Source organism: Poecilia formosa, unplaced genomic scaffold (assembly GCF_000485575.1).
Source record: "Poecilia formosa unplaced genomic scaffold, Poecilia_formosa-5.1.2 Scaffold173, whole genome shotgun sequence".
Lineage (NCBI taxonomy): Eukaryota > Metazoa > Chordata > Actinopteri > Cyprinodontiformes > Poeciliidae > Poecilia > Poecilia formosa.
The window spans coordinates 963,657-979,200 of record NW_006800112.1 but is presented as its reverse complement, the minus strand read 5'-3'; the positions used below and the strand labels follow the sequence as shown (position 1 = coordinate 979,200).

General features: G+C 41.9%; 1 protein-coding gene across 2 annotated transcripts in view; it reads left to right on the top strand.

The window, feature by feature from the left end:
- ccser2b (coiled-coil serine-rich protein 2b) overlaps window positions 1-15,544 on the top strand; it is a 36,298-nt gene that overhangs the window by 13,451 nt on the left and 7,303 nt on the right. The window contains exons 2-15 of one of the 2 annotated variants that reach the window (XM_007565218.2): window positions 1,784-3,021; window positions 3,143-3,310; window positions 3,635-3,805; window positions 3,890-3,963; window positions 5,883-6,056; window positions 7,947-8,037; window positions 8,185-8,263; window positions 9,558-9,614; window positions 9,717-9,831; window positions 10,148-10,231; window positions 10,315-10,401; window positions 10,563-10,688; window positions 11,137-11,242; window positions 12,326-12,365. In XM_007565218.2, the coding sequence (XP_007565280.1) occupies window positions 1,821-3,021; window positions 3,143-3,310; window positions 3,635-3,805; window positions 3,890-3,963; window positions 5,883-6,056; window positions 7,947-8,037; window positions 8,185-8,263; window positions 9,558-9,614; window positions 9,717-9,831; window positions 10,148-10,231; window positions 10,315-10,401; window positions 10,563-10,688; window positions 11,137-11,242; window positions 12,326-12,365 (2,573 nt within the window). In that variant the 5' untranslated portion in view covers window positions 1,784-1,820. The remainder of the gene's footprint in view (window positions 1-1,783; window positions 3,022-3,142; window positions 3,311-3,634; window positions 3,806-3,889; window positions 3,964-5,882; window positions 6,057-7,946; window positions 8,038-8,184; window positions 8,264-9,557; window positions 9,615-9,716; window positions 9,832-10,147; window positions 10,232-10,314; window positions 10,402-10,562; window positions 10,689-11,136; window positions 11,243-12,325; window positions 12,366-15,544) is intronic. The other variant, XM_007565217.2, reaches the window with a different exon arrangement.

Below are 15,544 nucleotides of genomic sequence, written 5' to 3'. Positions count from 1 at the left end.
GGAACACACACACACACACACACACACACACACACTAGCTGATGTTTGCAGTGTTTCCATGTTGACGCCGTACAGTCTACATGGAAACAAAGACAGACCAGTTTCTTTACGAGCGATTTGCATGTTTACACCCAAAATAACTTTCTTGCTCCAAAGAGTGCAGTAACAAACAAAGTGGAAGTCCAAAGGTTAAAGGTTAAATCAATGGTCACATCTGCAGGGTTAGTGCCAACTTTGCATGATTTTGTAAATTATGATAATTTAATGCAAAGTTGGCATTTTTAATGGACTTTCAATGCAACTTTTAGAGCAACTTTGCATTAAAAGTGTCATTATTTACCGAATGAAACTTGATGACAACTGTCATAAACATTCATAAAGACTTCTGTATGTTCATGACAGGCGTTATGTCATGTTTATGACAGTGTCATGTCTGTCTTATTCACACCCCTTCAAATGCAGTGTTACCCATTTTTGTTTTATTTGGTACATATTTTTTGAATACATACCACGTTTCCTTGAAAAAAATGGCATCACAGTTTGTTACTTGCATCACTATTGTCATATTGAACATGTATAATTTACGTTTAACCTTATGAACCAGACAGCTGACATTGCTCCTGGTTGTTTAATCGCTGATCTTTTCTGTGAGTTTTGTCTCAGGGACTGGTTTTGCATTTCCTGCCTCGGGCCGTGTAAATTTCTTGCGTGTGTGTGTGAAAGAGGGGGAGAGAGAAACTCACCGTCAGGGTGCTGTAGGCGTGTCAGAAACATCATGTGTTATTAGTATCCTGCCTTCCATTTGCAGGAGCAGCAACACTCAGCATTTTTATTACGGGTGTGGCACGTGAAAGTATTATCTCGGTTGTAGGCACGTTGTCAACACACGCATGCATGGACTCGGCTGCCACATGTTTCAGGTGTTAATCACTGACAGTATCCTTTGAATTTTTCCGTTCTCTCAGGGCTTCTGACTCTAAAGTCAGCAGTAAAATTTCCGGCACCCACATTAAGCAGGATTAAAACTAGACCCAAGTTTATCAGCTCAAAGAGAAACTATATCGTGCCTGTTGTTGCTGAGGATAACGACCGTTCACGAAGATCAATATCTGTCAGCTGTCAAAGGAAATTTGAGATTTTCCTTCATTTTTCTGGAATTGCTGTATGTAAGGTGGGCAGAAACATGTTAAAATGCTCTAGTTTCTTTCTTTCAAACAATATATAAGGAGAACAACTTTTTTTATGATTCATTGCTCTCACCTGCAGACTAAAAAATATACAAAAATTGTATATCAAAAACACAATATTTAGTTTTTTCCAATTTTATTTTTCACTTTCTGTTTGCTTTATTTACCATTTTATTTATTTATTTTTATTTTTTTATGTTTCCGGACCAGCAGTGTGGCACTCAGGCCTCACCTTGACACTCAGAAAGCAATTCTAACAGCTTTGCTTTCACAAGCGGAGCATTGCGGTTTTGGCCATGATGCTGCACTGGAAACTTTATTAGAAATGACTTTGGGTTTATTTCAAATGTAAAGGTCATGGAGATTTAAAAAAAAAAAAGAAGAAAGGAAAGGAAAAGGTGGGGAAAAGTTGTAAAGGGAAAGAATGAGATAGAGGTCTGATAGAAGTCTGCCTCTAGACCTGCAGAAAGAAAAATTTTTATAAAACTAAGAAACTACAACAAGAAGCAACATATGCATATATAGTAACAGTTATAACATCATTGGAAAGCACACGAACTGTGCCTCTTCTCATCACGTCTCTGCTCCCTGTTCAGCTCTCCTGACTCTCCATGGTGAAGTGGGCTGAGTCTGATGTCAGCCCCACCTCTTGTTGACCCCCCCGCCATGCCCACCATGGTTTCCAGGCTGCCGAAGTTCGGCTTCCGGCCCCGGTCCCAGACGGCTCCTGCAGCGGCGGCTCCGCCTGGCGGAGCTGCGGCCGCCGCGGGCAGAACTCGCCTCACCAATGGATTCTACCACCACCCCGGACCGGCGGGCGTCTCCGTGCCCCCGTCCTCTGCAAAGCAGAACGGATTCATCCGAGTGCCGTGTTCGTTTTCCGCAAAGTGGAGGAAGGAAAACGCAGCTGACGGTGACGAGATAATGGACGGAGAGGCTGAGTGCAAGAGAGGGAAAGATGGGAACGTCGTCCAGAATCGCAGCAACTCCCAGCTGTATTTCTACCAGCACGACGCCAGAAAACACACCACATCCACCGCAGCAAAAGGGCGTGGCCAGCTTACATCATACTCCTCATCATCATCATCCCCGTCTCCACAGTCCAGCCCCAGACCTCTTCCTGTTTCTAAAAATGGATCACGAGGTTCCAAACTGACTCCAAACTCTTCTGTACTGTCCAAGCAGAGCGTAAATACATGTCCAGGATCCAAAGCAGGGACAAAGGCGATCGCTTCTCTGAGACCGCCTCAGAGTTTTGTCCGCCTGGGTACAAGGCCCAGTTCGGGCCCTGCGTCTCGATCGGGTTCTCCGCTCCTTAAGAAGCCGGCAGCTAGCCGCTCCCATTCCAGCGACAACCTGGGTTGCGCCGCTTCCGCGCGGCTGACTGAAAGCGACCGATTCCGCTCCCGGAGCCTCACCCAGGTCCGACAGCAGGCCTCTCCCACCCTCACCCGGACCGCCGCCTCTCCCCACACATCCCGCCCCTTCTCCACCAACAGGGCCGCCCAACGGGTTCCCCCTGCCTCCGCCTCACAGGCTCCTCCTAGAGGCAGCTTGTTGAAATCGCCTGTGAGCAGAGCCACTTCAGGCAGGGCAGTTGGCGGCGCCCCCTCCCAGCTGCCGCAGTCAGCCCTAAGGAAGCCCCTCTTACCGAGTCCGACCTCCAGGTCCAGCGGCATCAGCTACAAGCTGTCCCGCCCGTCCCTCGTCAAGCAGTCCAGACCCCTTCGAGCAAAAGGAACCAACGTTTGCAGAAGTGATCAGGAAGTAAACAGAGGACCAACGAGACGTAAGGACTCTGTGGAGACGCCTTCATCTACCGAAAACAGTCCAGGTTCACCTTCTTCTTTTATCCTTTTTTTTTTTTTTTTCTTAAAATCGATTGTCATTTTTAGATTTGAAGACTCTGATCTCATTCTGGTCTGGTTTCAACTCTGTATCTGATCTGCCTGCAGAAAACTCTCCAGATGCTCCGGAGATGGAGCAGCTTTCTGACGACCTTGCGTCCCAGGGAGTGGGATCGATTGTCGGTGAGACGCTTGAGGACATGTCCCTGTCCTCCACTTCCTCCCTGGACAGGAATGACATCAGCCAGGAATACATGGATGACTTTGACAACCTCGGTGAGACACTCTTTCTCTTTCTTACTTTATTCAATGTCACATGCTGTTTTTATTTTAATTATGTAAAGCACCTTGAAATGCCTTGCTGCTGAAATGTGCTATGCAAATGAAATTTGATTGATTGATTGATGTTTTGCTGTAAATATTAGCATAGAAGCTACATAACAAAGAAAATGCGTTGGTCGGTGATGCGTTTATGTGAATAATGTGGCATTACATGAAAAATCCTCTGTGTTCAAAATCAGAACTAGACTCTGTGTGACCGATCTCCGTTACGTTTTGCATTTTAATACGTTCTCTTCTTTTTTTTGTTGTTGTTGTCAGGAAACGGAGGAGTTGGCATCTTACTGTTTTCATCCAAAAACGAGGAGGATGACTCGGGACTCGACCAGTCATGCACCAGGCTGGATGACGACAAGGACGCGATTAGCACGGTCGCCAAGACAACAGGACTGTGCTTCCTGGATGATAGTCTGGACTGGACTTCCATCAGAGGTGATTTTTTTTTTAAAGTTGCTGTTAAGGTCAGCTAAATACTTTAACTATTCCAACTGAAAGAAAAGTTGTTTTTGTGTCCAGGTGATAAAGACGAGCACCGACTTAACCAACTTGCCCGTCGGAGAAAGTCAAGTCAGCCTGACTATCATGAACAGGTAACGGGTTTAAACCAGTTAGACAAAACTTTAAACAATACTTCTTTTCCTATTTTGTTTTGATTAAAATATATGGGTGAAAAATAGTCAAAAGGTGCTTAAACTCAGATTAACTATACTATTAGAGATCATCGGTCCATTAATCTATCTGGTCCACTTACTGAACCAGATCAATGTGACGGCTCCTGCAGAGGTTTTCCTGTCCTAAGATCCAAAACTTTTTTTTCTTTAGCTCTTTCCTCAAAGTAACCCAAAAATGTCAATTTTAAGGCCTCATATAAATTTAAATGTATTGATCCAAGCACACAAACCTGTAGTATTTCTAACTTCTTTGCTGATGAATGGCTGTGAGTTAACATTCTGGAGCAGAGGTTGCCAGATTGTTCAGCTTTATCTAATCCTGTTTCCACAGCTGTAAATTCAGAGTAGAGTTCTATACATCGAGTGTTTTTATCTAACTTTATCTTCTAAAAAAAACAACATAAATTGAAATTGCCTTACGCTTTTAGGTCATATTTCAAAATAACCTTTTATTTTAGCCATTATAAGATCCTAGAATTAAACTGTAATGTGTTTGTTTCCTCGCCGTTACCTGAGTACGCCTCAGCTTATTGGTTTACCTCGAAATTTATAAAAATGTTGAATTCCTGTTTGATGTCCAGGTCAAGATATCTTGACCCCAACTGAAGCCGTTTTCCTGAAATAAAGCATTACAAGTTGAAAATGTGCAGTGAGATAACTCAAGATCTTTCTCCAGATTTTCATCTAGGAAAAAAAACTTACGTATTCACATTATACAGCTCTGAATAATTAATCCAAAACAAACACGGCTTTTTGTTACTCTCTGTAGATGCTGCAGGTGCAGTTTGACCCCACCCAAAGCAAAGATAGGTGAACTCATCAGTTCATTGTTTGGAAGCTTAAACACTCCCATCAGCAAGCTGCGGCTTTGCAACTGTCCCACCAAGTTCATTGGACATCTGGACCGAAAATGCTTCATGTGGTTCCTGCTTTGAGTTCTTTTCAAACATGAGTGGAGCAGAATCACAGGAACAATCGTTTTCTGTTCACAAAAGCCTATTTCAGCAAACGTTTCAATTCTTAACCTGTAGAAATGATTTGTCTCAGAGCTGGACGTGACGTTGTCCCACACAGCTGTTAGCTTGTACTTAAGAAGTTCGGTGTGAGAGGAGATGTTGTGCGGCCTTAATGTGATGTAACAGCAATGGCAGAAAACCTTAGGGTAGTGATTCAGCTGGTGGTCGAACAAATGCTTTACATTTAAATTTTATTTCTACTCTAGCTCTGTTTAGTGCACCTTAGCCAAACTCTAGTTTGTGTGTCTAGAAAGTCCAGTTCATTTGCAGAGATGTGAATGCACAATTTAAACAATGATGCAGACCAAAAAAAAAGCAAACTCTGGTCCGCCTGAAAACCTAGGTCTCGGTTCGGTTGAAGTCAGCTGTGGCGCGGTTTGAATGCAAATATGGGTGTAGGCAGACAAGAGATCGCTTCAAAAGCAGGAAGCGATCTATAGCGCAGGGCATTGTAAAGCTACAACCAAAACAAACTCGAGAGTCTAAAGCCAGCGGGAGAAATGGCTTGTGGTCAAAACAATGAGGGTGTAATTGTCCACAGCAAGAAAATCAGGAACACTAGATTAGAATTTGCCACAAAGGTTTAGAAATAAGTCTCAAAAAGAAAAAAAAAAGAAAAAAAAGAAACATTTCGGTCAAATATTAAAAGACTGACGAGACAAAGATAGGACCTCACGCAATGCGATTGAGTGTTTTTGCAGAAAGAAATAATCTGCTCTTGGAGAAAAACTCACAAAAAAAAGAATAAAGAGCATTTCTAGAATATACCTTAGACTGTCGTCAGTTCAAATCGAAATCATCCTGAGGTTTTCCGTTTCGCAGGGTGGCTCCTCTCTGGACCTGTCCCCCTCTGACAGCTGTGGCTCTGGGGGGACCTACATGTGGGACGAGGAAGGTCTGGAGCCTCTGGGGGGCGTCACCACTACTGCTTCCATCCACACCAACAGCAACACCACCCACCACATCGGGAGCTTCGACTCGGACATCAACAGCATCGTAAGGAGTCTAGACCTCATCGTTTACTCAGCTGACAGTTATTTGTTCTTGCTGTAACCAGAGGGGGAGATCGGTTTATTACTCCTCACAAACAGCTAAAGGTTTCTAGCAAAATATTAGAGCTGTTCCAGACTCTAGGGGTTGGAACTGTACATATGTGGCAGCATAACTCCACAGTTCAGTCAGGGGAATGCATTTATAAGATTATTGGACTGATATTCCATATTTCCCCTGGAGATTGTTCCTTTGCAGGTGTATTTTCACAAAATCAATCCACTTTTAAGAACCCCCTCCCCCCTCCTGCCAATAAAGGACTTCTCTGCTTCACAGGACCCAGAAACCAGAAGCCAAATATGAAAATTTCATATCAGGCTGATGTTATTGCTTTAGATTTCACATAAGAACCATAATCTATTGAAGGTGCAGCTTGGATGGACCTTTAAGCATCAATAAAATTTGTAGCACTGTTTGAAAAAGTCTAAACAACGTTCTCTGGCGCCCTCTGATGTCCCCTTCTGCTAAGTACAACCCAACCAGATTCAGGTTTTTTTTTCTTATTCTTTTGCAGCATACAAAGCTAAGTTCTTACTGGTATACATTTTTTAAAATGTATTCAAAACACAATATCATTTCTGGAGGACCAGAACCTCTCAAACTTACATCTTTTTCCCTGATCAAATAAGCAGTTTGAGCAGATTAATGTCACAGCTGAGAAAATTAATCAGCTCTGCGTTTCGTCTAATTTCATAATTATTCACCCGACATTGACTCTTTGCTGCTTTTGCGGTTTCTGTGAGATAAGCATTTGGATCCGATAAACGAAGCGCGGAGGTTTCAGATAAGCTGAAGGAGGATCAGCAGGCTTAGGCCCGGGCTCCGACCTTCAGTTCAGTTCAGCCGGTGGACTCAGTGAGTGATGCAGAGAGGCTGTTAATGGGCCTGCTGTCTCAGTGTGTCCTCTGTGTTAATGAGCTGTGGCTCGCTCAGTGCTTGATCCTAACGAGCGCGGGCCGTTAACGATCTGAGGACTTTAACGAGCTCTCGGCTGAAGGCTGAAGTCTTTCTCCTGTTTGAATTTACACCTGTGTTTGTCTGTCGTCACCACCAGGAGTCAGTGTTGCTCTTCGGGGTTGTTCTCTTACCAATTTCTGGTTGAGTATGGGGGAGAAAAAAGCAAAACTGAATCTGAAACAATTTTTGAATTTCGAGACTTTGTTGCTAAGTTCATTTGCAGAAGATAACATTTAGAATTTTGTGAAAAACAGATGGCTTATTAAAACGATTTACATGATTTTTAATCATATGATGTCTTTGACATGCGGATTTTGTCCAACTCTCTTTCTCGTTTTGGGTTATAAGTCACTGATTGAACTTGGATGTATTCACAACTAATTCAAATTCCCAAAAAGTACAACTATACTATCTTTAAACTTGATCAGAAGTTCCCAAACTAACTCCAGTTTAGATGGCACAAAGGCATTAAAGAAGCATAAAAAAATAAGGAAGGGATCAAACTTCACACAATGAGATTTAAAAGAATTGTCTGTATGATAAGAAATTCTGGATTTTTCTAATCATAATTATCCAAATAAATCCTTCTGAAATTCCACACTTTTCTGGAAAACGATGTCGACATCAGAAAGAAAAAAAAAAAACAAGAATTTTTCATGGAACCATTAAAAATGTGACGGAGAATACACCCGAGGTGATTTGTTTTTTTAAAAATCATCTTTAATGTCATTTTTAATGTCACAAATATCCGATAGACTGTAGCTGGAATGGACTCAAATAATGTCCAATATCAGTTTTCCTTGTTTTTCTTTTCTAAAACTTGATGTTTGATGCTTTCAGTCTATCCAAACATTTCCCTAAAGATGTACTTTTACACAGGATCTCTTAAACAACCTGGACTCTTGTGATCTGGGTGACGATGACCTCATGCTGGACGTAGATTTCCCAGAGGACTCCTCGCTGCATAGCGGTATGTTTATGTAGAGTCCGATAAAGAAACACGTTTGCTGCTGTCCTCTCTGAGGAAGAGAATCCTCATGAGGATGTGTAAGGACATTTGGTGTCACTTCCTGCTTTGCATCTGCTGAAAATGACCTTGAGAAACTGAACCTTGCAGATGGAGAGGGGCTGTCCAGCATGGCTCAGTGGAGAAGAAGACAGCTCTGTTGGGGAACGCAGGACAACGACATGGAGAGGTGAGAAGACAACTGGTTTATTATCTAAGGCTGTTTATAGTTAAATCAAACCATCTTACGATTTCTAGCATATGATAGAGCTACAGTAGTGGTGCATTCAGGAAAAATGATCCCTTTATGAGTTTTCCTCCCACTGGCAGATGTGTCTCTGTTGCAATTATAGCTCCGAATTGCGAAAGTAAATTTTCTTAATTGAATCGAGTCCAATTTTGGGGGCGGGGGTGGAAAAATGTTTTTCAGTAAAAGGTTTTTGTGCTAGGATGAAGTTGTTTTCCAAATTGATTTCACAAAACAGGAGTGGAAAACCTTTTTTCTTGCATCATACAAGTCATGTGACCAACCACCTGGATGTTGTACTAGTTGTAGGAGGAGGATGGCATTTAATGACTTATCGCATGATAAGGGTTCAACATTTGCAGAATATCAACAGTGTTATTCATTTCTGATTGTAATGAAAATGCAGCTAATTTCACTTTGACTGAAATTGATGGTGGGAGCTGGCCTTGCAGGGGCAGTAGCCCAGGGCTCCAGTTGTTGGGGGCATCAAAAACTTTTTATTTTCTTGTAAGTGAATGAGCGTTTTGAAATAATTTAATTTTGTATAAAACTCATGGTGGTTGTATTATTTTAGGATTTTTATGAGTATAAACAATATTCTAGTAAAACCAGTTCTTTGTACAGAACATTACTATTTATTGTCAAGAGGAAGTATTAAACTTACAATGCATCAGTTCATATCTGCTGACGTAAAGGGCTACCTGTTAACAAACTGTAATTTGCATTAGAAAAATTATTGTTTCTTAGTTTACTGGGCACCAAAACAGGCTCCAGCCCAGGGCGCCACATCTGGCCGTGGGTGGGTGGGAGGATGAGGGAAGGTGTTTTCAGATGAGGCAGAAAAATGGCAGAACTTTCTGGAAGATGTGGAGATTTAACCTCTTTTTTTCTGTGGATGGGGAAAAAATAGGAAAATCTTACAGCGCACAGCTTGATGAGGTGAACTCTGCTCATGTTTAAATATTCTCAGTATGTGAAGGCTGCTTGAGCTTTCAGCACATCGACACCACTGGTTAGACTCGAGGCCAATTTCCACCTTTGGAGCGCTTTCAGAGCCGTATAAACACCACTACAGATATCTAAGGCTTCTGCAGACCTTGACGATGAGTTAAGAAGTCGATGTGGGTGGATTTTTTTTTTTAAACTGAATTCATGCTGGGAATCTTAATTTTTTTGTGTGTTTTTTTTTTTTTTTTTACTTCTCTAACTCTGAATCTGTCATATGGTCGGTCCACAGTGATATCCAGTGCTACAAACTCTCTCAGGACCCTGAGACAAAGGAGGATAAAATCAGGTAGCGTGCTCTGCCAGTCTTTCTTTCCTCCATCCTCTTAAAATCACAGCTTCCCTTTGCATTTTCTGCCTGCTTCTGTAAACATTGGTTAAAACTCTGCAGGTCGGCCTGTTGCTCTCCAGCTCCTCAGGCTCTGGGTCTGGATGTGGAGGAACTCGCTGAGGACTGCTCTGCAGTCCGGTCACAGCTGGAGTTCCTGCAGAGGTTGCTGCTGCAGGTGAAAGGGAACGCTCTTCCTCACCAACAGTTTGTCTAAACAGACGTGAAACTTAGAAGTCTGCAGCAAACGTCAGATCATCCATTGTTTATTTTCCAAGCATGGTTTAAAAAAACTTTACATTTGGCTGCTGGAGCCTTGATGGCAGGCTCCAGAAGAAATTGAGAGTTTATATATTAAATATGAGTCATCAAAATATTGAATGAATCAAGACATCTATAAGCCTAATCTTGTTTCTAATTTAACCATGTCTTTATGTATTAAATATGTTTATTTCCACTCTTTTTTTCTTTCTTTTTTTTTTTTTCTTCTTTAGGAGGAGGATTTGGACGACGACACTCTGACCACAGACACACTAAGTCCAGAAACAAACGACTTGTCTCACAGTTCAGACTCGCAGGTCAGCAAGTTCAGCCTTGTTAGTCTTCTGTGTTAGCCTACATTTCCCATAATCCCTCGGCTCAACATTCCACCTGTCTGTAGGTGGAGGCGCTCCTTCAGGAGGTGCAGCAGCTCCGGGAGGAACTGAGGAGCCGAGACCGGACCATCGCACAGCTAACCATGCAACTGGTGAGTTTGATGCTGCTGCAGCTTCAGTTTTCTCAGTTTTAGTTAAAAAAAAGGGATTAAAAAAAGCCCGTCACAGCCTTGAGAACTTTAGACATTAATAAATATTAAATATTTTAGTCACTGTCTACTTGTGTACGACTGAAGATTGTGTGCGTGTGCAGACTGTTCCCACGCTGACCACCAGGTGTCGCTGTCAGGAGGCGTCTGGAAGGATGGAGCAGCAAACGCAGACAAGTGTGACAAAGAGCGAGTGTGTGGCCTCGCAGACACCGTGGAGAGAACACACTGTGAGAACACACACTGACACACATGCACACACACATACTTGAACACTTTCATTATGAATTAAATCGAGGCTGATCCACAAACAGAACCTATAATTTAGAAATTTTCTTGCCGTCGGTTGCACCATCTCCGACTCTGATTCATGAATTTCTGATTGTATTTCTTTTTTTTTTTTTTTTTTTTTACAAACTGTGCAGGCAGAAAGCGGCTTTTATTCTCCTCACTCTGAAATCTCACTTCCATTACCTGCGGCTATTTTTACTCCACGTTCTTTTTTGTTCCTCGTTTCACTTATTAGCTTTAAATCCTTTTATTTAAGGGGAAACTTTCTGAGAGGGCTACCTTCTTTTTTTTTTTTTTTCTCCTCGTCCCTCATCTATCCTGTCGTCTTTTCTCCATGTGGAGTATCAGCATCTTCTCCATCTCTCTTTGTCCCCGTCTCCGTCTCAGGTGTTTCCTCCTGTCCCTTTCCTCTCTCCACCCTGGCAGTATCAGCGCTCCAGGCCTATCAGGGGGAGGCCCAAGCCAAGCATCCCCTCCCACCTTGCTAGAAAGAGTGAGTCACAAAACTGTCAAGACTCCTTCACCAGACGTTCACTAATTAGCCTTTACTGTTTTAAAAATGAACAGAAAATTTTGAAAAACTACTCATGAATGCAACAGTTTTGACAGAAATAGCCGAATCTACTTGGAGGAAGTTCTTGCTATCGCTTTCAAACCTTTGAAGCTCCTGTCTGAGCAGGATGCAGTTCAGGTTTGCCTGAACCGATCCATTGATGTTCTAGGATTAATCTGCTCTACCGGCTCCGTCTCTGAATCATCTGTTCGAAACACATTTCCCCCCAAATCAAAGAGATTCTCCTAACTCACCCATTGGGATATTTATCAGCAAGCCTGACTGCAAACTGACCTCAGACATGAGTTTACTGAAATTCAGCTTTCTCGATGCTTTCCATCCAGGTTTCCTTCCAAGCAGCCAGGGCTTCTGTGCCCTCCTGATCAATAGTTCTCCAAGGCTTTTTGAAGGTATTTCAAAGTACGTTTGCACATTTTGTTCCTCAATAACTCGACGCGACTAAACGAGTTGAGGTTACATCCCCAAACAAATGAGCATGTCTTCCAAGTAAAGGAAACCTTGTCAAGACCCAGGAGAGAAGCGTCAACGTTTGGGGTTTTCACCTCTTTGGAAATCCCCTCGTTGCAGCTAAGATCCTTCTTTTTCTCTGTCATCTATGACAATTTGCAGAGATTTGACAAGAGAAGTAGGATTCAGTTTTGACCTCCGTGACATTCGGCTCAAAACAATTTCTCTGAAAATTCGGTTTACACTAAATTGTCCTTGTCAACAAAACCCCGGCTCATTAAGTGCCTGAATGAGAAATAGAAGGCTTAACAAACAAAGAACATACTCTTCTGAAAATGGACAAATCCTAGACTGAGAGTGAATGAAAAATGAAAGTGCAAATAAACTGAAAGACCTTCAGAAATTCTGGGAGGATTGTTGGTCCCGACCTCTTTAACAAAGGAAATCTTCCTTGTGCTTTAAACTGCAATGAAAACTGACTATTTTTAGCTTTTTTTCCCTCTAACCTTTCCTCCTCCTCTCCTCTCTGTGTCTCTTCTCCATGCTTTCGCTCAGGAGTGGAAAATCTTGTGCTTTACTTCAGTGACAAAGCTTGGTACGGTAGCAACTTTCCTTTGTCTTGCAGTCAAACCTTCTCCGTCTCCTCATTTTCAGTTTTCTCCCCTCCATTTTCCCACTGTGATTCCCACAAAGCAAGCTATCTGTGAGGACTGTGTAATCTGAGCTGGTGCTGTAAATCACAACTGGAGAAAGTTAGTCACACTCCGAACTGATGTAGTCGTTGATGGTAAAATACAGATTAACGTTCATTGATAATACTGCCACCTGGAGGCCAGTTGCTGAGCAGCTGAAGATTGTGGAAATTGTAGTTTAACACCAGAGTGTCTGCGCATCCTTTAAAATTCTTAAATTTATGTCTCTAAAATTAAAGCCTTAAATTTATTAAGAAAATGTAAGTTGGCCTTGTTTACGGTTTGTTGTGGTGGGACTATTTAATGTTGCAAGTAAACATCGTCATTGCTTTGCAGATGAGGTTCCCGGTTACTAGCTGGTATTATATCCTTGCTAAAGAGCTAGCTTTCCAGCTTTTCTGACTGCATCATGGGATCCAAGCTGAGTTCACAGGTTTTGCTATGCCTCACTGTAATACACAATTTCTCAGCCATCCAATATATTTATTTTTTTTTTCTGTATTGAATTTCAAAAGGTCTTAAAAGGACTTATAGTTGCTGAAAGCTGCAGATAACACATGGTTGTCTCTCTGCAAATGATTGCTTCACATCAGACAAAACCCTTAAGTCCTCTCAAGCTGCTGTGCAGATTAATTTAAATATTGTGGGCATTTCAGCCGTTTCTCAGAAAGCTCTGAGTTTTTGTTTCAAAGCGTTTCTGAGAAGGCAATCGTGTCAACCCCTTGAGCTGATCGAAGCGTTAACAACATAGGAACTGGCTAAGGCGGTCTTATCCACCTCTGTAAAGTAATATTGCAGCAGTTCGGAAATCCCAAACCTTCTCAAGAAACCCAACTCCGGCACTCGCACACCATCTGTTCTCAGATAACCCAACTTTTATCATTTGAATTTTAATACCACTACTTCTATTTTCTGACTTGAACAAATCCATTGCCCCATTATTCCAAGCTCAGACTTAGGAGTAGGAATGCATATCTTTGGGATCGATCTTGAAGGGTGGTCCTCAAGAGGATGAATTCTTTTCCGATGGAAGTTTAGCAACAATAGAACAAACTTTAGTCTCGTCCATGTCAAGATAAAACAAGTTGTCAGGATGATCCCGTTTCCTGTCCATCCGTCAAAGTCCAAAAGGGCTCCAATCAATGAAATTACACTCCAAGTATGAGAGCGAAGAATTCACACAGTCAGGATAAGTGGTCTCATTACAACAAGACTATGGATCTTTCCACTTTGCCTGTCTAAGGGTGCATTGACCGGCCCTCTGTTCCTGGATTTGAGTATCTCTGCTCTGCAGCTCGTCTTGTCAGCGGTCCCAAGTTAGGCTGAACATGCAAACACTCCAGTGAGTTCCAGGTCTGCTCTCCTGTTGGTTCAAACCGGATCAAACCAACCGGTTTGAACTAAGGTTCAGCTGACATACGAATGTCCTCCCGTTTGGTTCTCTAATGAAAAACAGATGAGTTCATGGTCTACTCTAATGAAGCATTGCAAATTAGTATGAGACGTTCCAGAAGCGTTCCTCTTTCATCCAGACATAACTTGGCAATTCTTAGTGGTGCAGTCACACTTGCTTTTGGAAAGAAGACGCGTTATCCTTCAACTCTTCCAATAACTCTTCCTTTTCTAACTGTCCTGTCATGAACTTCAACGTTTAACATGCTGACTGCATTGTGTCGAGTCTGAGATGGAGTTTCTGAGCTTTTGTCTTTTCTCTGAGCTAAACTGAGATTTAAGTTATTGAACTTCTCACCCTTGTAAGGTAAAAATAAGCACCTTATCCTTCCAACAGGCATTTTATTCACAGTAAAACCCAGCCTGTCTCGGTTGCTCTTTTTCCCGTGTCACTGTTGACCAAAGAAGCCCGTAGCAGTACATGCAGTAATTGCCCAATAATCAGCCTTATTCACTTCATTTGTGAGTGCCCTGTGTTTCTCCTCATCTGCGTGTTAACCATATTTCTGCAGAGCTCCATTACAGTCCTAATAATTTCCAGGGTAATTGAGGAGTTTGACAGCAGCTCGTTGCCTGCAGCTCAGCTCGACAAGCTCATGTTTACCCATTATTGTAACGATTCTAATTGTTGATTTTAGTGATATGATGCGATGTGGCGAGATATTATAGCCCTGATGGGCCCCAGGGGGGCTCATAAGAGGGCAGTTTGGGAGGTTCAGCACTTTATGTTAGTATCTCCTCAGAACACTTAGAGGGTTGGAAAGGGTTGGCAGCAGAAAGAGAAGAAAGAAAATAAGAGAAAATAGGAGAGTGCTCTTCATTTGTCATCACCATTCTCTGTAAGGTATCTCGTCATTTCTGTGAATTTTCTTGTGATTTTGAGTTTACATTCTGTCCTTTTTATTCACTCTGGCTGCTCATGCATGTTTTATGAGGTTGGATTGAAACGTCTCAGTCGGAAATGCGGATACCAACAGGCTGCAGTTCCTTTTCTAGCCACCAGATGTCGGTGTTTACCAGTTAATGTTTAGTTTCTTACCCTGAACTGCTGATATCATCCAGGAGTTTGTTTGTTTTTTCCAGCAAATATGTCTAAACTGTGTTTCTCCAAAATATGTCTTCATAACTACTTTAGACTGAAATTACATAACTGAAAACCACAGTTTTCTCTAATTTTCCACTACAAACTTTTGGAAAGTCTGGAAAGGTTGAAAGGTTGTTTTTTTCCCCCCAAATTATTGACATATATCTGTCTGTCTAAATGCCCATTCCTTAAACAAATTTAAACATCAGAAGTGGATAAAAGGTTAGAAAGCTGGAAATGTAATCAGCTTTGTCTTCGTTTTCCAATTTTTAGATAATAAACAGTTTGAGGATTCACCGACGGCAATCAATCATGAATATATTATAGTGTGAAAGTAAAAATGGATTTCTTAAAGTAAAGTGACTAAAGTAGAGGACACACATCACTAGTTAAGCAAGATATTACGGCTGGACGATATTCCTGAAAACTGTATCGCCACATAAGAATTTCATATCAGTCTATTGATAATTATTGATCAGCTTTTTAACTGACTAAAAGTGTGACCTTTCTTCTTTTAGTCACAATTTTCACTCCATGCTGTTTTTA